Genomic DNA, 26,991 nt, shown 5'->3' on the forward strand with positions numbered 1-26,991 from the left:
ATATCAGAGAAATTCAGGAATGAAAATGACGTTACATACGAGGTTGATGCATTTGTGCATGTCGTACTAAGCAAGGTATAAAAACAGTTGCTTTATGAGGAATTAGTTCGTACCATTGAATATTTGACGCAATAGACAAGGTGTCGCAGAAACCGATGTTGCTATAACCAAGTTTTACTGTATTCCTTTTCATTCTTTTCGGTGCGGTCGCAAACTTTTTCCCAATTCTCTATTCCAAATTCACTGAACCATTTCTCACACATCTTTGCCACGTCATCCAAATGAAATGAGACATTTTCTGCCCCTATTGACTGCTTAACATCAGCCAAACGAGTTCAATCGGATTCAAGTCTGGAAGATAAGGTGGAAGTCGTAATACCGTATGTCCATATGCAGCCATCATGTTGTCCATTACAAAATTTGTGGATGGGTTTATATGCCTTTATCAGGTCATAGAGCTGAATATTGAGCATTCTATCATGAAATGGCACAGTTTTGACTGTAAGCCACTCCATCATCTTGGCCTTCGTGGTCTGGCTGGTTGGCGCCTTACTAAACTGCACGTTGTGATATGGGGCATTACAACAAGAACTGATTGTGGAGGCAAATTCGGAATAAGTTTTTCTGTTAGCTACTTCTGATAATTTGTCGCGTTCATTTCGCTATGATAGTCCCCGGTCTTGACATGAGATTTAAATATTAACAATGACCCGGGAATGAAGCCGGTTCTGCCTCCCGCGTGCACAATAATCAGCCTCTGGCCCTTCGATACGGGTGCCGTGTACCCTGATGGAGTGTCATCCGTCCAGTTTTTAGGTCTGGTGTCACTGCTGTGAATGAAGGTCTCGTCCTCATAAATTATAGTCCGACCTTCCGCCCTGTACTTCTTTATTGCACGCAAATATGCTACACTCTTCGACCTAATGTCCCTCTCGATCAAGGCGCCCCTGTTATTTCGCGTTTTCTTCCATTTAAAACCCATCTTCCGTAAAATAAATTTCAGGCTGGCACTACCTACCTTGAAATTTATGGTTTCCCTGAGTTTTGGAAGTAGTTTCCTCATAGTAGGCACAGTTTCTTCTTGGTTGTGGAAACCATACACTGTCCGTCGAATTACAGATATATCGAAATCATCTGGATTTGTAATCCGTTTAAGTACATAATGGTGTTTACCGGGAGTTCCGAACATAGCGCCTTCTTTTTCACATTGACAGCCTTCATTCAGAATTCTCCGTAAACTTCTTTCTGTAACGCCGGTTGACCTTACTCCTCTCTCTTGTACCTTTCTTAACGGTATCAATACATGACTTGTAGCCGCTTCACTTTTCATAAATGAATGGACGTTATTTACAACCTCTCGGGTCTGGCTGTGCAATGTTTTGTTACCAAGTTTTGACTGAATATGTAGCACTTGTTTTCTTTTTAAATGTGTTACTGCCCTAAAAGAAATATATCAACTAGAAACAAGCAACTGGCACGTGGGAAAAGCACACAGTATTTACTAATAACGGCAATCCTATGAGCTCAACGTCTACCTTCTTACTGAGGCAACATAGTGTCGCTGCGCATGCTCACCAATCTTAGGCTCGCCGACTTGCGTCAGACCACTACACATCAGAGATCCACGGACCAAAATCGGCCGTCCCACTTATACATGTATTCACTGTGACTATTGTGGTGCACAGTTGCATACAAGGACAGTTGTACCCCACCTGAAGTGACTGAATTGTAAAGACATGCAGTACTGCCAAATAAATTAAGCACGTTATTTCATCAGCAAAGTGTGATCCATGGACTCCTTCCACAAAACCTCTCTCGTCGGAGCAAGGCCCGTTAAGCTCTTAGAAAGAATCTCATGCTCACACCCTGAACATCGTTCCCTTTACTGCCCCTCAAACCATTCTCAGCACTTCGATATGGTTCTAAGACCATGTGGCGTCCATAACCACAACAGGGGCTACGTCATCGAAGAGAACTGTTAAATGCTTAATCATATTTCTTTATATTCTAGTGTAAGACTGCAGCGTGTTGTGGAGAACACTTGCGTCTTAAGCAGAAGTAAAAGCTTATTGCAGAAAGTATCTTAACAAGGATCTTCAAATATTATTAGGGTGATGCAATTGAAAGGGATTGGGTGGGAGTGACATGTAGCACGCACAGGAGACATTAGAAATATATACACAATTTTAGTCGGAAACCCTTCTAGGAGGCGTCTCCAGATAGGAACGTAGAATTAATGTTAAAATATCCTTAAGGAAATAGGATATGATGTTGTGAACTTAATCCATCTGGCTCGAGACAGGACCCGTCGGCGGGTTCTTGTCATTTCGCTAATAAATTCTTGGCCCCATAAATTGCAGAAGTTTCTTCGTCAGCTGAACAACTATGAGATCATCAAGAAGGTCTCTTGCTCCATGGAGTTACTGTCATCTGTAGAGGTTATGTGAGAATGGTAACATGAGGTTTGAGGTTTTCACTGCTGTGAATATTTAGATGTTATTCTTGTGGGTCGTGACAACATGTGTTTACCGACAGTATTGTTAAGTTACAAACAAGCAGACAATACGACTACACTGTGTCATAACCCAGGTGACCACAGTCTGAACCGTGAATTTGGGAGTGTAAGGAAGAACAGAGAAATGTCAGTTTACACGCTGTAAGGACAGGATGAAAAATGTCATAAATCACCAAGGACCGCTGATTTCTTTGCCTTGCGAATGGAAATGTTCTGTCACTGAGCAATCTCTAGTGTCCGTACGTGCCCTAGCCCACAAGGTTAAATACAGGATTCTTGCTGTGACACTACAGGTTTCCAAGGGCAGCGAATGTGAGATTAGAGGTGGACAAAATGGCCCTGGGACACGTATTCATCCGAGTAATTCCGTTTTCGCCTCCTGCATTCTCATTTGTCAGCTTCCTTCAAGTATGCGAGAGGTCCACCAATTATTACGTTAGCGTACTAATTTACTGACGGCTTTAACCCAGACTGCAGTGTCAAATGGCAGGACGATTGGTGAGTAATAAATCGGAAATGGACCGGGAAGAAGGCACTCGAAGCTAAATTTGAAATACTCTTCCGACCTTTGGTTGTGAGGCCGAATAAAACCACGATAACCTTTTGTAAGGACTTGACAGTGTTATATCCGGGATTTGAACCAGCTGCGCTTCACCTCTGAGCCGCCACTTGACTAGATTTAGGTTAACGATGTCAGATAATATAACAGAAATCCCTTAATGATCGGTTCGCAGCCCAAGATACCCTTGCTTTATACAGGCTACTGTGTGGACGGCAAAATGCGATACATAGGCTTACATCTACGTCGCCGTCGGCCTGCCAGACTGTACAGTGCATTGCTGGATGCAGGATGCTCAATGCATTACAGAAGTTGTGGAAGGAAATGGTTGTAGCCTAATTTGAGGTACTATCCCAGCATTTAATTGTAGGTAAACAAAACTCCATGTTTTTTGGTCCGCAAGCATACTATACCGACCTAGCAACCGCCGCTTGTCGGCGAAGTTGATGCCAACTTTAGCGGATAGAGGATGTCGCGTGTTCAGTGCAACGAACCCCCAAGGCCGTTAATTTCAGTTTTCTAGACCGGAGCCGCTATTTCCTTGGAATAGCCCCTCAGTTATCCTCACGAGGCTTAGTGGGCCCCGTTCCAGACCCACTACTTCTCAGAAAAACTGGTAGCGCCGGGAATCGAACCCGGGACCTCTGTATCTGTAGCCAGGAACTCTAACCACTTGACAGAGGCGGTCTCCCTTTTATAACCCACGACAGTTTAGGCTAACCTTATTTTTTTCAGGAATTATCTTAATTTGTAATTTAACACCTATCTTATTTTACAGGACTTCATGTAAGAATTTTCATTTAATCCATCCTGTTGTGTTACAGTGTACAACCTCTTTATTATATCCGTCACAACACAACTACTCGTAATCAAGATCAGACCGTTTTCGGCCCTGCTACATCTTTCGGCTATTGGTAGCCATCATCAGGCAAACACATGATTTACACACAGCACCAACAAAATTCAATACAGTATTATTAAAATATATAAAAACACTTGACGTCTCATCAGGTGAGAAAGTAGCAAGAGATTGCTGCAGGAAGTGGCCTTCAGTGGGAGCTTCCCTCCTGCTTTTTTTTTTCCTTTTGCCAAGTTTTGTTTACCTTACATATATTAGGGTACTATGCTACAAGCCGGAAGNATATACTTATGCGTATATAAAATTGTGCATCAGGCCCGTAATGTAGATGTAGTAAAGTAAATTATAATATTAGTCAGCGCCTCATCTCACAAAGTATTGTCCCTACTGAAGGGAACGTAAACGAAAATGGTCTGCTCTTGATATTGGTTGTGTTGTGACGGATATAATAAAGAGGGTGTTCCTGTAAGAATGTTACGTGCTTTAAGGTAAGTGGCCGTAGAACAAGTTTCTAACGTTTAAATGCTTGGGAATCGCTGTTCCGGCCAGCCACGCGACATTTTATTGATACGGCGCAGGCTCGGCCTGCAACTATACCTCATGCATTAAACCATTTTGTTTTTTACCACCTCTCACGGAAGGCTTTGAAGAATTGTTTGTCCGAGACTCGACGTCTCATCAGGTGAGAAAGTAGCAAGAGATTGCTGCAGGAAGTGGCCTTCAGTGGGAGCTTCCCTCCTGCTTTTTTTTTCCTTTTGCCAATTTTTGTTTACCTTACATATATTAGGGTACTATGCTACAAGCCGGAAGGTCGCGGGTTGAAGTCCCGATGAGGTCATTGGACTTTTTTCAATTGACCTAATCCTTCCAGCCGCAATATTGCCCTGGGATCGACTCAGCATCTAACGGAAATGAGTACCAGGAATTAATTAAATAATTTTCCTGGGGAGTAAAGCGCGGCCGGCGCGTAAGGCTGACAACCTTACCGCCATCTTTGAGCTCAGTGGCGTGCGGTACTATTTTTGGTAAGGGAAGCAGTGGTATCTAATAAACGAACTGATAGCAATCAGCTCACCAAAAGTTACGTCACTTACTGAGTCAATAAGGTCGTTTTGTATTCTATTCGATAAACCTGTAAATACTGTACTGTTCTCAAGGTGAACGTTGAGTTTATGATCATATTTCCTCAACAAATGAACTAATTCCACATAATTACCTCGGTCGATAGAATCCACGCTTTCGTCATGACCACGGAGGCCAAGTTGCCACTTTCCTAAATGGCAGATGATATCAATCAAGCGTTTCATTAGTTCTCTATGTAGTATCGTCAGGCGCTTTTGAGTGTCAAGTTGACAGTCAATTCGAGATTTCCCGAACATAACAAGTTGCAATGTTGAAATAATGTGAGTCTGAGAGTTCTCATGTCGTTTCAGTGCTATATGAAGGTTGTTGATATCACCAAACCCAGTCTTGTTCCATACATTTTTTTCCTTGAGAAACAGTAGGCATGGCCAACAAAACAATTTTCCTATATTACGGCAACCGGATAGCCACTCTGTTTTAGAATACTATTCCAAATTAAATTTCCTCACACATAATTTTTTGTGCTTTAAGTTCTGGCACCTCTCATGTCGGTCGTCCTCTTTTAATAATTATTTTCTTCTCAGAAAAGTCCCTGCTATTAAACCCCCGTTTTAAAAGGCTTTCGATTGCACAGTCGCACTCGCGTTGTCTGCCAGCATTCGTTTTAGCTGTGGCCTGTGCGTGTAGTCTAATCACGCCCCTGCCCCTGTACTGCAGTACTGCACTTGCTTCCCTTAAACGCAGAGAGCTTCTTTCTGATTCGTCAAAATACGACCACAGATACAATCTTACGCCATCTAAATATACACTTACAATATTTTAATAGAACTTAAGGTTACCTATAGCACCCAACCAGACTGAAATGACACATAAACAGTTAATTTTCACATAACCATTGAAAGAACAGAGGCGTTCGTTTCCATATCACAGGCATTAGCCAGCAAACCGAAAGTTGCTCCCTTGCCCACTTCGTGTGCGACGAATTCTTACGGAGAATAACGAAGAAAACTTGGTCCGTCCCACCAAGCAAGGGAAGGAAGGAAGAGGCATGTGGCCTTGAGCAGGAACGCGCGCTAAATGACAGTATTCAAATTATAATAAAACAATTATTGTTAATGATGGAATTCTTTTTGCATTCTTAAAATCGGATTAAATTGAGGTTCAAATTTTGAAACGCTAATCACAAGTATCGACTTTAAATGTTCGGATAAATTTGCCCTGTATTTCAACTTGATGTACTTCATCTGGGAAAACGTTTGCTCACACAGACATGTCGTCCCAAAAATGGAGATAAATTTACAAGCAAATTTCTTTGAATTTGGAAATTGCTCTGAGTTCAGAAATTTATAAAATTCGATTAAATTTCCTTCCTTGTATTTGTCTTTAATATGATAATTTTCCTGAAGTTCAATAATTTCCATTTGAATTTGACTTGGGACATCTGCAGCATCACAGTCAAACGGATTTTGAAACAATTTAATTTCCTGAGCACTGGAATCCAAATCAGCAAGTCGGTTGTGAAATTGTTCCTTCAAATCTGAAATGACTAAATTTGCAAACGAGGAAGGAAATTCTGCTTTACCCTTTTTATGCACCTCTGCACAGTATAGCATATGAACAAAGTTTTTTTTCACTTGGCTTTCCAGAAGTATCAACTTTGCTCTGAATGCCTTGATAAGTGCAAATAAATTACAGACTAAGTTATTTTAACCGTGCAACTTTAAATTCAAATGGTTCATATGGTTCACCAGATCAGCAAAAAATGCTAATTTCCAAAGCCCCTCGGTATCTGATAAAAGTGGTTCATGATGCTTTTTCTCGGTAAGAAATATATCAATTTCATTCCTGAGCTGAAAGAAGCGCGAAAGAACCTTTCCACAGCTAAGCCATCGAACTGCAGTATAATATGTCAGGTCAGTGAGCTCGGAAACACATTTACCAGTACTCACTGGAAAATTAGTTCAATTGGCGGATTTCTGCACAATTCTTTCGCTAGTCGCATGTGGCCCGCGGACCGTAGTTTGGAGACCCTTGGTCTAGACAGTGTGGGACCCTCAACGTCTCACAACTCTATGGGCCTTCACGGTCTGTTACAGGGATAGCTATACTTTTTTTTTTACTTTACTTACATACATAAGTGGATGTATAGATCCACATTTTCTTGATCTCTGCACTGGTTGGAGGTGAGTGGTCAGCTTGATGCCCCTGCCACTTTACCCCCGGTACCCATTGGATAGGAGGTTGGGCGAATCCCAGAGGTCGTCTGGATGACGTGGAGAAAAGAAAATTCTTGCCCATACCGGCACTCGAACTCCGGCTCCTCGGTCGTGCATCCCGTGGCAAGTCGCTATCTCGGCCAATGATTATGATTATGAGACTGTTAACACCGAGAAATTGGCTATGATGGTTGATTAAATGATAGGGGTTAATATGGAACATTATAAACATACATTAGTGATAGAATCTATGTTAGATACTATAACAAAAGACGCGAATCCCCCAAAGAGTGAGTCACGTGTGGTCTGGACGACGTGGATTAGTGAAAATTCTTGCCCCCACCGGGTAACTGCGCCCCCTTGGTCGTCCAGCCCCGTAGCCGGTCGCTATACCGACTGCGCTATCGCCGATTTTCTTGAGTAGCTGTACAAATGGTGGTTTCTCAAGAAGGACTCAGCTCTATGGGATTAGATATGCCAGCACATCACTGACAGCTTAGGAGAAATCTATACACCCACTCCCCCTTACGCCTTAATGGCGTAGTGCTTAATTAATTAAGCCTTACCCTTTTTACCATGTCCAGATCATCTCTAGGGCACACCCAGCCTCCTCTTAGATGGCTACCGGGAGCTCTTTCCTCTGGAATAAAACGGCCGGGGCGTGAAGCTGACCGTTCGCCTCCAACTAGCCCCGAGGCCAAGAAAGTATAGAGCTATATATTCACTCCCCCATGCGTCTTATGGCGTAATGCTCAATTAAGTAAACACAGGGACAAGTTTTTTTTTTTCAAGTTTTAAGTTTTTAAGTACATTAGTCCGTAAACGCGTCTAATATGGCGTTCAGCGAAAAGCAGTGTTTTGAAAATTTACATCTCCCACGTGTGAGTTATAAATTAGTAATTACGCAATTGAGTCATCTGTTTGTGTGAATAATTTTTGATAGGGCTCAAGGTGTATTTTAACTACCCGAAAGTAGCTCTCTTATGGTTCTGCATTAAGCTGCGGTAGTGTTGATCCCACCTCAGAATTTCGTGTCATGTTAGCATTATTACGACCGCCTCTGTGGTCTGGTGGTCTGAGTTCCTGCCTGCAGATCCATCGGTCCGGGTTGGATTCCCGGCGCTACGAGATTTCCTGAGAAGTGGTGGGTCTGGAACGGGGCCACTCAGTCTAGTGAGGATAATTGAGGAGCTATTTCAAGGAAATAGCGGCTCCGGTCTAGAAAACGTGATTAACGACCGTGGGGATTCGTTGCGCTGACCACGCGACATCCTCTATGCGCTAAAGCTGGCACTATCTTCGCCGACAAGCGGCGGTCGCTCGGTCGGCATAGTTTGCTTGCGGAATCAAGCCACGGATTTTTTTTGTTTGTTACTATTATTACAATGTAGGTAGTTCTAAGTGTTTGTGGTCCCGTAGGAAGTTTCGTGGAAACTGTGGTTCTGGAGTAGTCCGCGGGTGGGCGACGGCACTGCAGGAGTCGCTAGTCTGGTTTATATGGTTACACGAAGAGCGAGGGCAAAGCGTGTTCTAACGACAAAACATAACAGTCCGCTTAAGAGTACCTATTATAATCCTTTTTATTGCGTTATTCACTGCTTACAGGAGCGGGTCAGAGTAGCCGCACGGCCTAAATTATGAACTGTCTTCCCTCGCTCGGATTCTGGGATCGTGGGTTCGAATGCCACTCAGGGCATGGATGTCTGTTTGCCTTTATTCTGTGTTTGTGTTGTCCTGTGTTTAGGTAGCGGCCTTGGGGCGGGCTAATCACTCGTCGGAGTCCTACCATCTGTGAACAATTATTACGGAATTGAATAAGAGGCCTGGGCCCTGAATGTGCTGTAAGAGACACTGAAAGAAATAAGCTTATAGTCGCTGATCTCTTCCCTTAAGTTTTCCCGACCAAAATGTATATGCATCTCATTTTTTCATGCGTGCTACTTGTGCGGTAAGAGAGCGCTGTTGTTGCAGTGAGTAATGTCTCCTGGTTCACTCGAACGTGGCTGCAATTAATTAAACACGTTTCAGGTTTTTCTCTCCAAGTTCGCAAGAAGCGATCTCTTCTTTGACAGAGAAGCTGTTGTATCGATCTTTTTGCAGGTTTCCATAAATAAACTCTCTTAACACTTTAAAAGTGGTTACTTGCTGTATCTCTGTTTTAATGTTCAAAACCCTGCACTTTTCTCCGTGGAGTATATTTATATTTTTATATGATTCTCGGATAAGATGTCGTTACTTTGAAATCTGACCTCAGACGCTGCCAACGCGATTTTCATAGACGTTACAGGACTGTAGCGTCTTCCTTAAACACCCCCTCCCTGTTGTGAAGTAACAGCACTTCCCACAGTGACGTAACAGGGGACACCGCGGTTATTACACAGCAATAAACAACTCTCGGCAGCGTTCCCTAGCAACGCCTGTAAACACGACGTAACGCAACAGTGGTAGCTATCGCGTGTTTTCTGTGTTGTCAGTGCGGAAGCTACTAGAGTAGTGAGTAATGATTATTGAGCCAGTTACTAGAGAGAAAGTAAGCAGTCAGTTGCAGTCTAGCATTCGCCGGAGAGAGTTGAAGTCCATTGTTATTGGAAATGACTACAGGAGAAGTATTTGTGATGCTGCAGATGACAGTAGTTGTGAAACTGTGTAATTATGAGAGCGAGTGTTCAGTAAATTCGCTATATCCAATACGACGTGCAAGTTATTTGTCGCGTGACCTACCCAACACGTGACAATATGTATATTTATATATACATACCACGCTCTGTATGTTTCAGTGCTCTTGTGTATTTTCGTCAAAACTGTCTTTCATGGCGCATTATTCGAAAACTAAAACGTGTAGCTTGCTTGTTTTTTTTCTTTCTGCCTCTCTGGAGAGACCGTAGACACGTGGTTTTGGTTTAAAGTGCTGCCCCTGTGCCACTGAGTTGTTTTGAAACATCGTCTGTTTAATTACTCTGCCTGTGAACGCTATATAACGGTATGCCACATGAGTATCTACCCTCCCTATTACATTGATATATTTTTCAAAATTTTATGAGATGTACACCTTATTTCAAAATTGCAATTCAGAACATTCGTTAATATAGGCCCACAGCTATATTCCCACTTGCCATTTCGATTTGCGCGAATTTCACTTTTCGGCGGTTTAGTATTGTAATTTAATTTATAATTAACATTAAAACTTTATGAAATTACTTTTCCAGAATACCTAGCATTCGTAAACAGCTGAAACGAATGGTGTTCTAAATGAATGATATTTAAATTTATTCAGACGTAAGTTTTTCCCAGAAAATGAAATAGCAGTGAAGTAAGAGCAGTAACAAACATTTCAAATTACTGGATCGCTCTGAACGAAACTTGCTTTAGTTAGAGATACTTGTAAAGTACATTACCTTACATTAACGCGGCGGGTAGTCCGGGTCATTTTAGCTTGCGGAAATGCAACTGCACGACCGGCAGTGCTGAGAGATCCGTGCTCTGTTTTCAGCGGGAACACATGCACGAACACAGTTTTTGAGGCATCCATAGTTGGGCGGTGACTCTACCCACTTGCCTGGACTGGTGTATACGAAACCAAGAAACACTGAGGCGTGTAACCTTCACACTTCTTACAGCTGATCCTAACCAAAACGTAGGTCCAAATGGGGCTATAAGCCTAAAGCACGCGGATACGTTGAGGGAACCGGCTGCAGTGCAGTGCGATTGTCCTACTTACTTAATTAAACCCTGAAGACGGAGGCGGAAGGTTCGTACGAAATATCTGTACAAGACTACGTGCTGTCAGGGCCCAGAAGACCACATTATTAATATATATTTAAGAGGTGCATGCAACGGATAACGTGTTTTCACATTCGCTAGTGTTAGACCCGCGATAACTCAATCCGTAAACGTCACAAGTTATGGAAGTCTAGTACTGTCGCTGGCATGGGGTTTTGTTACCACTAGATCGAAACGAGTTTGTGTCCAGTACATTGTGAGCGTTAAATTGACTGATCTTTCCTTTGTTTTGCCGACATTACCCCACACACTTTGTGTTTTGATCTGGCACGGCAATAATTACGATACCTCATTCCCGGAGTTAAAAGCAGCCGAAGCGTGAAACGTGGATGCCTCACTTTTTGGAGCATAGGCGTAGAATGACGATTCCTGTATGCCTCCATGACGAGATTAGGCAGTAAATTGTTGAAAGCATTAGTGTGTTAGCGACACATCTGTACAAGCAATTTAATTGTGGAGTTGCAGAGTTTAGGCCGTTCATTGTTTGTGCTGTTTGCAGCCTTGTACTGTCACCCCTGCTGTTCTATATAAATTTTAAATGATAATGGTTACCGCCTCTGTGGTCTACTGGTCAGAGTTCCTGGCTACAGATCCAGAGTTCCCGGGTTCGATTCCCGGCGCTACCAGATTTTCTGAGAAGTAGTGAGTCTGGAACGGGTTCCACTCAGCCTTGTGAGGATAATTGAGGAGCTACTTCAAAGAAATAGCGGCTCCGGTCTAGAAAACCGAGATTAACGGCCTTGGGGATCCGTTGCGCTGACCACGCGACACCCACTATCCGCTAAATTTTGCAGTACCTTCGCCGACAAAAGGCGGTCGCTCGGTCGGTATATTTCGCTTGCGGTCTACAGGCCCTGAGTTGTTTGTTTTGGTTACCATCGCCTGCTGTAACATTGGGGGACTCCGATTTCTGCTCACATATTGTCTTTGTGAGTTTAATACGGTTTGAAAATAACATTGATAACGGCGATTATATCCCTGCACATCATTAATGGAAACACAATGTGTTTTCTGTGTTAACATGAATTCTAGGCTGCGAAGTGTTACTACCGAGTCCTTACACTTCATATATAGATATATATGAAGTGTAAGGACAGTTTTGACAGTACCACAGTTTTGACGTGGAGCCATCGTAGCAGAGTCGGTACAGCGAATGGCTGCGGGCTGGACAATCGAGAGGTCGGAGTTCAGGTCCCGATAGGGTCAGTAATTTTCTCTTCACGTCGTCCGGACTGGCTATGGGATCTATCTAACCTCCCATCAAGTGGGTACCGGGGGCTCTTTCCCCGGGGGTAGCGCGGCCGAGGTGTGGAGGTACTACACGCCACGTAGTGTCGAGGTCAAGAAAATGTGGATCTATATATCCATCCCGTCACATGGCTTCATGGCGTGGTGCTTAATTAGTTAAGCACAGGGGCAACTTTACCTTTTCCATTTTACAAGTTTTACGCGCGCGTGTGTGGGTGGAGGAAGAGTGTCAGGCAGCATGCCGAACAGAACTTTAACATGTGACAGCTGAAATAAATACAGTGACGTCCGGCGTGCATAATTGCATAACTTGCGTCTCTGAGGTGTTACCATGACGGCAGCTACTCAGGTGAGCAGCGGCAAAACGGAGTGTGAGTGCCGACAGTGCGTAGGCCTGCAGCCAGTACCGTATTGTGACATGTGTGAGGTAATTATGCACTGAACATTGCGATCTGCTCTTCCCGGCTTCCGAAGGAGCCATTGGTATGTGAGTTGTCTGTTTCTTTGTTGCTTCAACGTTATCCTAGCAACGGCACAGGTTTAATAGTGTCGGATCACTACAGTCTTGGGATAATTTGGCTGGAAGCCAAGACCTGCCTCCGTGGTAGTGTAAATAGGAGGGGGAGGTGCTGGAAATGCTGTGGCACCAACTTTCACTCCTGTTCACTGAATACCGTGGACTCTTTTCTGGGGTTGTAAGGAGGAGCTTGAAGTTAATAACGGTGGTCTGAAGACCCAGCCGTCTCCCTTGGCCTTGAAATCGTCACGTCACTTCAACCGAGAAGTCGACCCTAACACTTGGTCGCTGGATAAGTTAACTCAGCACGAAGGCATTAGTATTTTTACTGGACGTATCCAGTTGGAATCTTGGTGGAGGAACAGGTTGGCCTGATCAGGATTTTGTTGGGGTTTCTCGGACTCTGTAGGCAGTTACTAAGATCCTGTGTTAAAACAGTAAACGGTCGTCTCTTTCCAAATGTTCCCTACATGCGATAGATTGCGTAGATAAAGAAGTACCACACAGTCACGTGTATGTATGACTTGGTTCCGTTATTGGATTTATTGGTCACTCCTTGTACAGTCACTCGTAATCACACTAAATTACAGTAACTCACAACAAATCTCCAGCCGAACCCTTCTTCTTTGACTGCCTAGGACTCGCTCAATTCTGACTGGGCCCTGGCGATTCTGATCTGATCTGCCTACATTCAGACTGAACTCAATCTCTGTTCCGATCTGATCTGCTTCCATTCTGACTGAACTCAATCTCTATTCCGATCTGATCTGCTTCCATTCTGACTGAACTCAATCTCTATTCCGATCTGATCTGCTTCCATTCTGACTGAACTCAGTCTCTATTCCGATCTGATCTGCTTCCATTCTCACTGAACTCAATCTCTGTTCCGATCTGATCTGTATCCATTCAGACTGAACTTAATCTCTATTCCGATCTGATCTGCTTCCATTCTGACGGAACCCAATCTCTATGCCGATCTGACCTGCTTCCATTCTGACGGAACCCAATCTCTATGCCGATCTGACCTGCTTCCATTCTGACGGAACCCAATCTCTATGCCGATCTGACCTGCTTCCATTCTGACGGAACCCAATCTCTATGCCGATCTGACCTGCTTCCATTCTGACGGAACCCAATCTCTATGCCGATCTGACCTGCTTCCATTCTGACGGAACCCAATCTCTATGCCGATCTGACCTGCTTCCATTCTGACGGAACCCAATCTCTATGCCGATCTGACCTGCTTCCATTCTGACGGAACCCAATCTCTATGCCGATCTGACCTGCTTCCATTCTGACGGAACCCAATCTCTATGCCGATCTGACCTGCTTCCATTCTGACGGAACCCAATCTCTATGCCGATCTGACCTGCTTCCATTCTGACGGAACCCAATCTCTATGCCGATCTGACCTGCTTCCATTCTGACGGAACCCAATCTCTATGCCGATCTGACCTGCTTCCATTCTGACGGAACCCAATCTCTATGCCGATCTGACCTGCTTCCATTCTGACGGAACCCAATCTCTATGCCGATCTGACCTGCTTCCATTCTGACGGAACCCAATCTCTATGCCGATCTGACCTGCTTCCATTCTGACGGAACCCAATCTCTATGCCGATCTGACCTGCTTCCATTCTGACGGAACCCAATCTCTATGCCGATCTGACCTGCTTCCATTCTGACGGAACCCAATCTCTATGCCGATCTGACCTGCTTCCATTCTGACGGAACCCAATCTCTATTCCGATCTGATCTGCTTCCATTCTGACGGAACCCAATCTCTATTCCGATCTGACCTGCTTCCATTCTGACTGAACTCAATCTCTATTTCGATCTGATCTGCATCCATTCTGACTGAACTCAGTCTCTCTTCCGATCTGATCTGCTTCCATTCTGACGGAACCCAATCTCTATTCCGATCTGACTTGCTTCCATTCTGACTGAACTCAATCTCTATTCCGATCTGATCTGCTTCCATTCTGACGGAACCCAATCTCTATTCCGATCTGACTTGCTTCCATTCTGACTGAACTCAATCTCTATTCCGATCTGATCTGCTTCCATTCTGACGGAACCCAATCTCTATTCCGATCTGACTTGCTTCCATTCTGACTGAACTCAATCTCTATTCCGATCTGATCTGCTTCCATTCTGACGGAACCCAATCTCTATTCCGATCTGACTTGCTTCCATTCTGACTGAACTCAATCTCTATTCCGATCTGATCTGCTTCCATTCTGACGGAACCCAATCTCTATTCCGATCTGACTTGCTTCCATTCTGACTGAACTCAATCTCTATTCCGATCTGATCTGCTTCCATTCTGACGGAACCCAATCTCTATTCCGATCTGACTTGCTTCCATTCTGACTGAACTCAATCTCTATTCCGATCTGATCTGCTTCCATTCTGACGGAACCCAATCTCTATTCCGATCTGACTTGCTTCCATTCTGACTGAACTCAATCTCTATTCCGATCTGATCTGCTTCCATTCTGACGGAACCCAATCTCTATTCCGATCTGACTTGCTTCCATTCTGACTGAACTCAATCTCTATTCCGATCTGATCTGCTTCCATTCTGACGGAACCCAATCTCTATTCCGATCTGACTTGCTTCCATTCTGACTGAACTCAATCTCTATTCCGATCTGATCTGCTTCCATTCTGACGGAACCCAATCTCTATTCCGATCTGACTTGCTTCCATTCTGACTGAACTCAATCTCTATTCCGATCTGATCTGCTTCCATTCTGACGGAACCCAATCTCTATTCCGATCTGACTTGCTTCCATTCTGACTGAACTCAATCTCTATTCCGATCTGATCTGCTTCCATTCTGACGGAACCCAATCTCTATTCCGATCTGACTTGCTTCCATTCTGACTGAACTCAATCTCTATTCCGATCTGATCTGCTTCCATTCTGACGGAACCCAATCTCTATTCCGATCTGACTTGCTTCCATTCTGACTGAACTCAATCTCTATTCCGATCTGATCTGCTTCCATTCTGACGGAACCCAATCTCTATTCCGATCTGACTTGCTTCCATTCTGACTGAACTCAATCTCTATTCCGATCTGATCTGCTTCCATTCTGACGGAACCCAATCTCTATTCCGATCTGACTTGCTTCCATTCTGACTGAACTCAATCTCTATTCCGATCTGATCTGCTTCCATTCTGACGGAACCCAATCTCTATTCCGATCTGACTTGCTTCCATTCTGACTGAACTCAATCTCTATTCCGATCTGATCTGCTTCCATTCTGACGGAACCCAATCTCTATTCCGATCTGACTTGCTTCCATTCTGACTGAACTCAATCTCTATTCCGATCTGATCTGCTTCCATTCTGACGGAACCCAATCTCTATTCCGATCTGACTTGCTTCCATTCTGACTGAACTCAATCTCTATTCCGATCTGATCTGCTTCCATTCTGACGGAACCCAATCTCTATTCCGATCTGACTTGCTTCCATTCTGACTGAACTCAATCTCTATTCCGATCTGATCTGCTTCCATTCTGACGGAACCCAATCTCTATTCCGATCTGACTTGCTTCCATTCTGACTGAACTCAATCTCTATTCCGATCTGATCTGCTTCCATTCTGACTGAACTCAATCTGTATTCCGATCTGATCTGCTTCCATTCTGACTGAACTCAATCTCAATTCCGATATGATCTGATTCCATTCTGACTGAACTCAGTCTCTATTCCGATCTGATCTGCTTCCATTCTGACTGAACTCAGTCTCTATTTCGATCTGATCTGCTTCCATTCTGACTGAACTCAATGTCTATTCCGATCTACGACTCGATCTGGGATTCGTGCTATGTAACGTCGGGACGGACAAACAGAAGACACCTTTCATTTCCGTATCCGCGGAAATGTTTGTTGATCACCCGTACCCCGTATCCATGGAAACGACGCCCCGTAACGGGTGGGTTTCCAAGAATCCATCTCCACGGAAAGGTCACAGTGCGAATGAATATCACAGTCTAAGTCAGTAAACACAGCTTATGTTTTATTTCGTGGTGACTAAGGGTGTTGCGTGCAAAACGATTTTGCTGGGCTCCCTCTCAACACAGCTTTATTTCTAATATAATTTTGTAACTTTCATGTCCCGTATCTCTTACAGAAACGGTTGTCTGAACCAGCATACTCGTTCGCAGATGCGGCCCCTGCGTAAAATGTAGGCACTAATTAAGATCCTTAGTGCATCACCTGTTGATTTACACACTTGAGTAATTCCCATTGTTATATTATACTTGTAACGAGTTTGCACAGCCGAACAACCCAGTTCTTTTGGCACCTCTTTACATCTCTCGCTGGTTTCATTACGTAACACTAAATGGTACGAGGGCTTATATGTTACCGTTATACAATAGGTCACCTCGGTAATACGAGAGTTTAGTTATCAGGCGCATTTTCCGTCCATAACGCCACTTTCAGTATTTTTGACGGACACTTGACCAGCCTAGTGACATGAACACTGAGTCGGCTGTACTGTCTCAAAAGTCGAGAAATTATTGCTAACAACAGGGCAGTAAGCATTTCGAAATAATTTATTTTGTCACGGGGGGGGGGAGGGTTAAAAATACAAACTCCGTGGCCTGTAGTTCGCATGCGAACTATACCGACCGAGCAACCGCCGCTTGTCGGCGAAGTTAGTACGAATTTTAGCGGATAGAGGGTGTCGCGTGGTTAGCGCAACGGATCCCCACGGCCGTAAATCTCGGTTTTTCTAGACTGGAGTCGCTAGTTCCTTGAAATAGCTCCTCAGTTATCCTTAGGAGGCTGAGTGGACCCCTTTCCAGACCCACTACTTCTCAGAAAATCTGGTAGCGCCGGGAATCGAACCCGGGACCTCTGACCACTAGGTCAGAGAGTTCAGCTAGCACCAGTTGTTAGTAAACTGTGCCTGTATACCAACACTTTAACGCCGTTGAATGCGAGGTCGCTCTCGTGTTCCGGTCGCATCTGTTGCTGATCCAGTTGCCAGGACCAGTGTGTTCAGCAGGACTGGGCAACGCATCGTTCGCTCTTTCCATGTGGATGGACGGCCAGCGCAAGGGAGGATAGTAATATTTCTGTTTCTTATAGTTTATATCATAGGAGCTGGGATGACGCACTCGGTAAAGCGACTGGCTACTGGCTGAACGACCGAGGGGTCAGAGTTCGAGTCACGGTGTGGCGCAAGAATTTTCTTCACGTCGTGCAGACCGGCTGTGGAGGCCACCAAGCGTCCTGTACAGTGGGTACCGGGGGCTCTTTCTCCGGGGGTAAAGCAGCCTGGAACGTGGAGCTGACCAATCACCTTCAACTAGTGCCGAGATCAAGAAAATGTGGATCTGTACATCCTCTCCCCCATACACTGTAACCGTACCCACCCTTCACGGAGGTATCTTATCTGTTTATGCTTAGCGATTGGGTTTGGCTGTGGAAGTGAGATGCCCCGGAGGGTTCATGGTCCTCTGAACTGGCCTTTTGTTACGAGGGACAGAAGGGTGGTTGGCGAGTCCATTGCATTCGGGGGGGGTGTAGGTATACCTCCTTTCGTCCGTGCCTGTGGGGGTGGAGGACCTGTGGATCGAAACTTCTAGAAGGTGTGCAGACCGGAAGGGGTCCGTGTATTTGGTCATGAAAACCTCCCAGTGGAAAGTTCGAGATGGCTAAGAACGTGGTTTCTGGAAGCAGCAGCGGGGGTAAGGAGTTAGTCAGTGAGGAGAAGCCAGGGAGTGAGGGTGGGGTTAACCGATCGAGCCCGCATCCAAAAAAACGACGTAAGCGAGCCAACACCCGTGTACCCCTGGGATATAAGACTCATTCCGCTGAATTTAGGCATACACCGCGTGGAAGTACAGCGTGTGGGGCGGGTGTAACACCTTCATGGCGTAGTGCTTAATTAAGTATAGGGACATCTTTACCTTACAGTTTCTGTATATGCTGAATTCTCGTGCGACGCTCCGCACCATTTGCTAGGCCTGCTTGATCTGGCGGCACCATGTTCCCGTCACGCTTCCTATATTTATCTGTTTTTGATTCTTGACAGCAAATCTCACCACATCACGTTATCTCTTCCCGCAGATGGCAGCATTGACTAACAGTTACATACACAAAAATTCACAACATTTGTGGACTCACTACAGTGTAAGTCTTCATATTGTGACAGATTGCGCCGTTGCTAGGCAACTGATCGGTAAACATATATCAGAGCAATGAATGCGCAACAATAGGGCGTCAGTTGCTAGGCAGTGCATCGCCTGACAACAGTACATAATATCCTTTTTTTTTCATTGCTTGCGTTCTGTTGTGTTATTATATACAATTCTTTAGAGTCCGTCACAACGCAACAATATAAAGGTCAAGGCTAAAATTAGCTTGGCTACATGTTTCGGCTTTTATAGCCATCATCAGGCACACACACGACTACCATATTCAGGCACTGCCGAACTGCAACTGCGATGGTAAAGCTGGATACTTGACAGTACTTTATAAAATATATGGCATAAAAGTACACTGAACTATAAACTTATTAAAACGATAGTTATGACATAAAGTAATGTTAAATCAAGTGAGTTTGTTGCAATTTTGTTATATTCCCGCGGACATAGTGGTATATTCAGACTTGTATACATGTAATAAACTGCTTTGGAGGCCCGTGGTGTAGATGTAGTATAGTTTTGACGTTAGTTTTTTAGCCGGTGCCTCATCTTACAGTGTATTTGTCCGTTCTGTAAGGAATATACAATTGCAATATTGCAATGTGAATATGGCAGTCGTGTGTTTGCCTGATGATGGCTTTAAAAGCCGAAACATGTAGCCAAGCTAATTTTAGCCTTGACCTCTATATTGTTGCGTTGTGGCGGACTCTAATAAAGAAATTGAATACATAATATCCGTTGCTAAACAGCAATGCGTTTTCTGTGTGTGGTCCGTGCCGAGCCTGTATAGGGATCAGTGAACACTGTTCGAGCAGATTCGACAGGAAGACGTTAATACTGGAGAAGACCAGGGCGGAGATCAGATCAGTGATCAGCAAGAGGAGAACTGACAGAAGCCTTCGTGTGGCGTATTTACAAGGCACATTAGAGTGTGTCCATTTTTCGCAGTTACGAAGTGTTATAATTATCGTGTGTGATAATTGTCTGTAGTTCCTCCTGGCGTACTTATCCAAGAAATCAGCTCCTTCAAAGTCGCAACCCAGTAATTATTTGTCACGGATACCCGGGCCCGTGACAATATTATTAATTAAGCGTGTGTCTCATATAATTTTATATAGCATTAATGGAGAATTGTTCGAGAAAAAAGATGTATTTTTGAAATATTTATGTAACATTTTATATTGGACCTGTGCATAAATCGGTGTAAATTCTGAAATAAAAAATTGTATTCGAGCTCATCGTTGCACTTAACCTCTGAAATCCGCAGTTTATGCTTTCTTCATGCCTGCAGTAATGCCCATCTTAAATTGAGTAAATACCTGGGCCGGAAAGTTGAGGAATTGGAATTTTCCATGCAGAAATGTTCCGACGTTGGAATGAAGGACTGGAGCTGCAGGTACCTACTGGACGTGTTGATCAAATGCATACGAGTATACATTATAACCCGACAGTTTATTCAGATATATTGGTTCGTTATCCATATTCTAATCCCAGAGACTCCCAAGAAGCCGAGCAGGTTCGATTCTCTGAGATTTGTCTCGTCATATGACATCCCAGTAGATATAACAGTGCTGGAGGAAGTTATCCTGAAGTCTCTGTTACGGTTTAAAATTTTGTTCGTTATTTCAAAAGTCTGTGATTAGCAGTGTGCTGCTGAATGCTGATAATAATTTTGTTAAAAAGTTAAAGTAGTTTAATGCTCATTTTATCATTATTAACTAGTTCCTGATGGTTAGGTCTTGTTTATATATCGACACTGAATGCGAGGTACTGTGCAACAGAGCGCGATGGAAACATGCGTAAGCCCAGTTGAACTGCGTTTCGGTTTTATTTCAATATTGCTCTTATTATTATTTCATTATCCTTAGATCTGTGAACAGGATTAGTTGTATACACATGTTGGGGGGGGGGTTGAAATCACGAAGCCTTTATTTACATATTCTTTTTTTTTTTCCATATTTCCATCCAATTTTTGAATTTACAAATTTTCATTTTAATTTCTTATATTGTGCGCTCTTTCATAAATCCATCCCATAAACTAATGTGTATTCCAAATGTTACGTCTTAGTATCTAATATTTTATGATCGCTGACCGCCTCTATGGTCTAGTGGTCAGAGTTCCTGGCTACAGATCCACACGTCCCGGGATCGATTCTCGGCGATACCAGATGTTCTGATAAGTAGTGAAGATAATTGAGGAGCTGTTTCAAGGAAATAGCGTCTCCGGTCTAGAAAACCGAGATTAACGGGCGTGGTGATCGTTGCGCTGACCATGTGACACTTGAGCGTTTTATGTCAGTCAGAATTGGTACATTGCCTTTGAAGGCCCAAGTAAACTTTGGCATTTAGTTTGTTAAGCATTAAATACATATTTAAGTCTTATTTATGGGTACAATTTTTAGACCTTTTCTCCTGGGATCTGACACCGTGTACCAGTGGAAATGCTTTCCGACATTTTGGAGGAATGTACTGCCCCCTTTTTTAAGTGTAGAAGTGATGAAAGTGGACGACAGTTGGGGTGTACAGGCCAGACAACATTGAGACTAGGAACGTTCTGGAAGATGTCCATACCGTAATACCACCTCGAACTTGAAATTCCTATTGATACGTACATTGTTATAAGTAATTGTATTCTCTGCTTTCAGGGTTTCGTCAATTCCGGCTATGGTGTGAACGGAATCGCACACGTAAGTAGAGCATCCCAATGTAATGGCCTCGAGTAGAGTTGCGTGTTCTTCTGGCGCATTATGTTGCACATTTACTTTTCAGTTGCCATTAATTTTATTCGTCTTTGATAGACGTGAATGAGGATAGAGGCATGAGTTCTGATTTCGAAAGTACAAGGGATATCCGGAAAGTAAAGATACAAATGCCAGAAATATTTGTAAAACATTTCTTTGAGGTATTCACTTGTAGAACTTTTACAGCACACCTCTATTTACTTTTCGACACAGTCACCATGGATTGCAATGCACTTAGAGCCTGGGAAAGAGGAGTTTTTTTTTATTCCAGCATCGTAGAAATCTCCCGCCTGCTCTCTTATTCATGGAGAACAGTTCTTGACACTTCTGGACATTGTTGATGAAGTTCATCGAAGGTTAAACGTCTGTCAGCACGAATATTTTCATCAGTGACAACGGATGGTCATCATGAACATCTTCTTCCCGCTTCAAATTCACGACACCATTTTGCCACGTTTTGTCTGTTCATAAAATCTTCGCTGTAAACAGAAACATGTGGGCGATGAATTTCATTAGCAGTTTCTTTTTAAATTCGCTTAATGGGTGGAGTCCAACTGGGTCCACTCGGCACGGCGGCCACTGATTGGCCTATTGTAGCCTGCCCCGGGTGATTATGATGATGGAGAATTTGGTGGAATGAAGATTGGCAGGGGAAACCGAAGTACTCGGAGAAAACCCGCCCCAGCGCCACTTTGTCCACCACAAATCTCACTTGACCAGACACGGGATCGAACCCGGGCCGCCGCGGTAGGAAGTTAGCGATTAACCGCTTGAGCTGTGGCGCGGCCTTTCATCAGCAGTTACTCCTTTCACATGAAGAAATCGAATTACTGCACGATCTTCACATTTGGCGAAATTTGAATCGACACGGCCATTTTAAACCTACAGTGAGAGCACAACGTTGCCATGACTGTGGCCGGGTAACTCAGCCCTAGGGTGACCAACTCTCCCGTATTTCCCGGTATCTCCCGTATTAGAGCTAATTTTTTTTTTGATCCTCCCGGCTCCCGTATTGACCTTCTATTTCTCCTGTATATTTCATTAACAATCAAGATCGCAAAATTTAAATTATATATTATTCCCGCCAAATACATTCCGATATAAACTCATAAACACAGTTTAGACTTAGAGGTACTCATCGATATATATCGAAAAATGACCTATAATAATCCATAGAAAATTTAGCATATACTAATCGATAGCGGAATATCCACCCCTGCAGAAATGTGCTAGAGATGATTTTGTTAATTTCTTCTGTTGCTTGAACAAGTACATTTCTAAGAATTTGGAGTTATCAGATGCAAATCCTGTCCATTGTCTTTTGCCAATAAATTTAAACACTGAACTTTCTTTCAGACATTTTCAAACCATTGTAAAAGAATTTAATCTTGATTTTGTAAATGAGGACGGCCTGTATGAAGAGTTTTCTAATGCAAAAAGTGTTCTGAATGTGGTAAAAACAGGACGTATAGCACAAAGTTGGGTCAATATTTTCAGTGATTTAAGAAAGAAACAAATTGATGTGCCAAACCTTATTAAGAGCTTAGGCTCCCAGGGTCAAATGCCCGTACTGAAAGAATTTTTTCACTGATGAGCAATAAATGGACTGATCAGAGAAATCAAAGCAGCTTAGAACTAATTAAGTCAGATCTAGTGGTAGCAATTAATTATGACTATAGTTGTAAAGAGTTTTTTAAATTTTCACAAGAATATAAAAAAATACTTAGTTCTGCAGCATCAGTGGACAAATACATATAGATTAGGACTAAGAAACATGCAAATTTGTAAAATTTATTCTATATTGTGACCTGTATATTATGTACAATGTAAATTAATTGTTTTGTTTAATATTATCCATTCCAGGAATGTTTGCTGGACTGACGCCGCGCCGCTAAAAATGCGCAAAATTTGTCGTGACTAAATCTCCCTTAAATTCATGACCGAAACTTGGTCACCCTAACTAAATCTCCCTTAAATTCATGACCGAAAGTTGGTCACCCTACTCAGCCCCGTCATATGGTTCCTATCTCACACGGCAGCACTGCCATTTCCGGAAAATAAATCCCTTGCATTTGTACTGGACTTGTATCTTTACTTTCCGGATATACCCCATCAACGAAATGGATCCATTTATCCCTGGAACTAATTAATATTGTTCTATTTATTTCTTTACAAATCACCTAATGATGCCACCACAACATGTAGTGGTAAATGAGGAAATAAAATCAATTAAAATATTGGTATATTTTATTATCAATTTTGTTAAAATTATAATTAATTTATTTCGTTGGGTGCCTCGACTGTGTAATCGCAGCAGCGCTCACTATAATGCACCTGGTTGCTATAGGTTCATGTATGTATGTACATGCGATTTCCTTTGGTTAATATATGTGCGTACGTGATCTGCGTGTATTTATATTTGTTTGTGCATTTATGGTCTTTTAAGGTCATAACATGTGTGCATGCGTTATCTGCTGGGTTCATATAGTCCTCTGTGAATGCACACGTGATCTTGTAGGTTCATGTATGTGTGCATACGTGATCTAGGTTCATCTATATGAAATCATACGCGATGTTCTAGGTTCATATAGGCCTCTGTGAACGGGCACGTGATCTTGTAGATGTATGTGACTGTACACGTGATCTACCTAGGTTCATGTATGTATGTGTGTATGTATGTATGTATGTATGTATGCATGCGTGATCTTCTGGCTTCATCTACGAGTATGTGAACTCATACGCGATCTTCTAGGTTCATGTAGGCCTATGTGAACGCATACGTGATCTTGTAGGTTTATGTATGTGAACGTATATGTGATCTTGTAAGTTCATGTATGTGTGCATACGTGATCTTGTAGGTTCATGTAGGCATATGTGAACGCATACGTGATCTGCGTAGGTTAATGTAATTGTGTCTGAATCTGGTTTCACATATGTGTAAGACATACTCATTTTAGGTATACGATGTGTATATGTGTGTGCATGCGTCTTCAGACTAGGCTCACGTATTTGGATATACATAATTAGTGTAGATTCATAGGCTTATGTGTGCATAAATGACGTATCTAAGTTTGTATGTGTATACGAGTGTAACAGTATATATGTGTATTGAAGTATATGTTCTGTCTCGGTTCGTAAGAATGCGTATGCAGATGATCGACCTAGGTTCATGGAGATGCGCGTGTATCCTTGTATATACGAGATATACTTGGATCCATATTCGTGTATATATGTAATCGATGTAAGTGAGGGTGCGTTTGTATTCAGAGTAAACTCATTTGCGTCCAATAAGCACACAGATTCATGAACGGCAACTGGCACAGATACGTGTTTTATTATCTGCAAGACTGCACGAGGTTAGACATGATCGGACTTGGGCCTGGTGTTTCGAGGTTCCTGGAAAGGAATCAGTTACCTCATTTAGTCAGTGTTGAAACATGTGTGGGATGTCGTATGAATGAAGAGACAACCACTAGTTGAACTGTCCTATAGGATTTATTGCAGCTGCACAGTATACACAGACGGATAACAACAATAGTGAACTGCTTGAACACTGAACTGGTATTGTAGAACGGTAGGACTAGATTGCCACTGTAACTCAGTGTATCTTCTTATGTAGCCTAGAGTCGGACATATAGAAAACGGTTACGTAATAGGTACTGCTGTTGCCAGATACCGTGTTTACAAGTTCCCTAGCTACCGCTGTTTACTTGCTTTTGCCTAGCAACCGTTGTTTACTCGTTGTTGCTAAGCAATGACGCTTGCGTTGTCACACTTGCTTGAATGTGGGCAGTTCCCACATCTGCATACACAGAATATTAAGTGTAATATTTTTTTCCTATTCGCTTTTTACGACACACATGAGAGAGTATTAACGTAGTTGAAGCTTACGCCCCATTTTTTCAGGCTTAACGAATGCTAAACTTATAAACTATTTTCTGGTAATTGACACGCGTCGAAAACTGTTCTAATAATTATCTCATTTTGTGAAGTTAGAAGTTTGTAAATGTCTACGTGTAGATGCTTATTTATTGAACAGTATCCACCTAGGCTATTTTCCAGTTGCAAGCTATGGTTTCCTCTGTTCTCATCCCTGGAAGTAAGCGAACTTTCCGGAATGTTTGCCATGGCCGTGAACAGGATACACGGGAGAAACAGTCAGGTTACTGCAGGCTTGTGGAGACATTCCGTAAGTGTAGTGAATTGGGCAGGACTGGGAAGGAGCGATCATGGCCATTCTCCGGAAACTTATCTCGGCTGAAGCGTGGCGTCTCTCGCCCGAGTTTGCAACCGCCACCTCTCTCCATACCTGGCTGTGGGTGCATTATAAGTACCGCCGGACTGGACGACCTCGAGACCTGGTTGTTAGAATTTGTTGCTTCAGTCCTTGTGGAATTCTCTGCTAAGACATGCCGAGAAAAGGGAGTGTCTGGCCCGGTATTAAGAACACTTGTCATTGGCTTGGTGGTCTATGGTCCTGATACATTAGACATAGTAGGTATTGTTACATCTCATACTGCTGTTGGAGTACATATGTCGCAGGTTAAGTTGCATTGAATCATTGATTTGTCGTCACGCCGAAGTATTTTCTGTCCCTAAAGAAACCGTGACCGAAGTTGCATACTTTTCAGAGATGTAACACCGCACAGATTACAATATTGGTGCCCTCACATCATCATTTATCACCAGTTAGTATTAGTAACGAGAGGAAGTCTCAAAATGTTCAGTGAGGTAAAGTTAAGGTACGTAAAGTTGTCCGCGTACTTTACTATTTAAGCATTATGCCAGTAAGAGATATGGGGGAGTGGAGGTATAGCTCCACCTTTCTTGACTTGGGACACTAGATGGAGGTGAGTGGGTCAGCTTCACACCCCTGCCGCTTTACCCGAAGGGAAAGAGTCTACGGTACCCACTGGATAGGCTGCGTGGGCCCCAGAGCCGGTCTGGATGCTGTGGAGAAGCGAAAATTGTATGACTGCCGAGAATTGAACCTCAGCCGTCCAGTCCCTAGCCCGGCGCTATGCCGAAGAATGTCACAATATTCATACCAGTTTCCACTCAGACTTTTTTGTCCATAATATTTGTTTGTAGATGGTTAAGGGAAGAGATACAAGCAAATTGCTACCANTATCTAAATCGTTCACCTCCTCCTACCTCTCCTTTGTGCCTTTCATACCTTTATCTCATCTCCTCCGCCCCTCATTTAAGCAACGACCTGTTACATATTTATTCTTCAGATGGCGTGTTCATAACATGGAACTTGCACGTGTGGCGCCAGGATGCAGCGTGTGCGTAGTCAG

General features: G+C 43.2%; 1 protein-coding gene across 2 annotated transcripts in view; it reads left to right on the forward strand.

Moving 5' to 3' along the window:
- The window catches only part of LOC111863815 (single-stranded DNA-binding protein 3), a 329,719-nt gene that overhangs the window by 136,100 nt on the left and 166,628 nt on the right, over positions 1–26,991 (forward strand). For both annotated transcript variants that reach the window (XM_023850528.2, XM_023850529.2), the window contains exon 5: positions 21,596–21,637. In XM_023850528.2, the coding sequence (XP_023706296.1) occupies positions 21,596–21,637 (42 nt within the window). The remainder of the gene's footprint in view (positions 1–21,595; positions 21,638–26,991) is intronic.

Source organism: Cryptotermes secundus, unplaced genomic scaffold (assembly GCF_002891405.2).
Source record: "Cryptotermes secundus unplaced genomic scaffold, Csec_1.0 scaffold1176, whole genome shotgun sequence".
Classification (NCBI taxonomy): Eukaryota; Metazoa; Arthropoda; class Insecta; order Blattodea; family Kalotermitidae; genus Cryptotermes; species Cryptotermes secundus.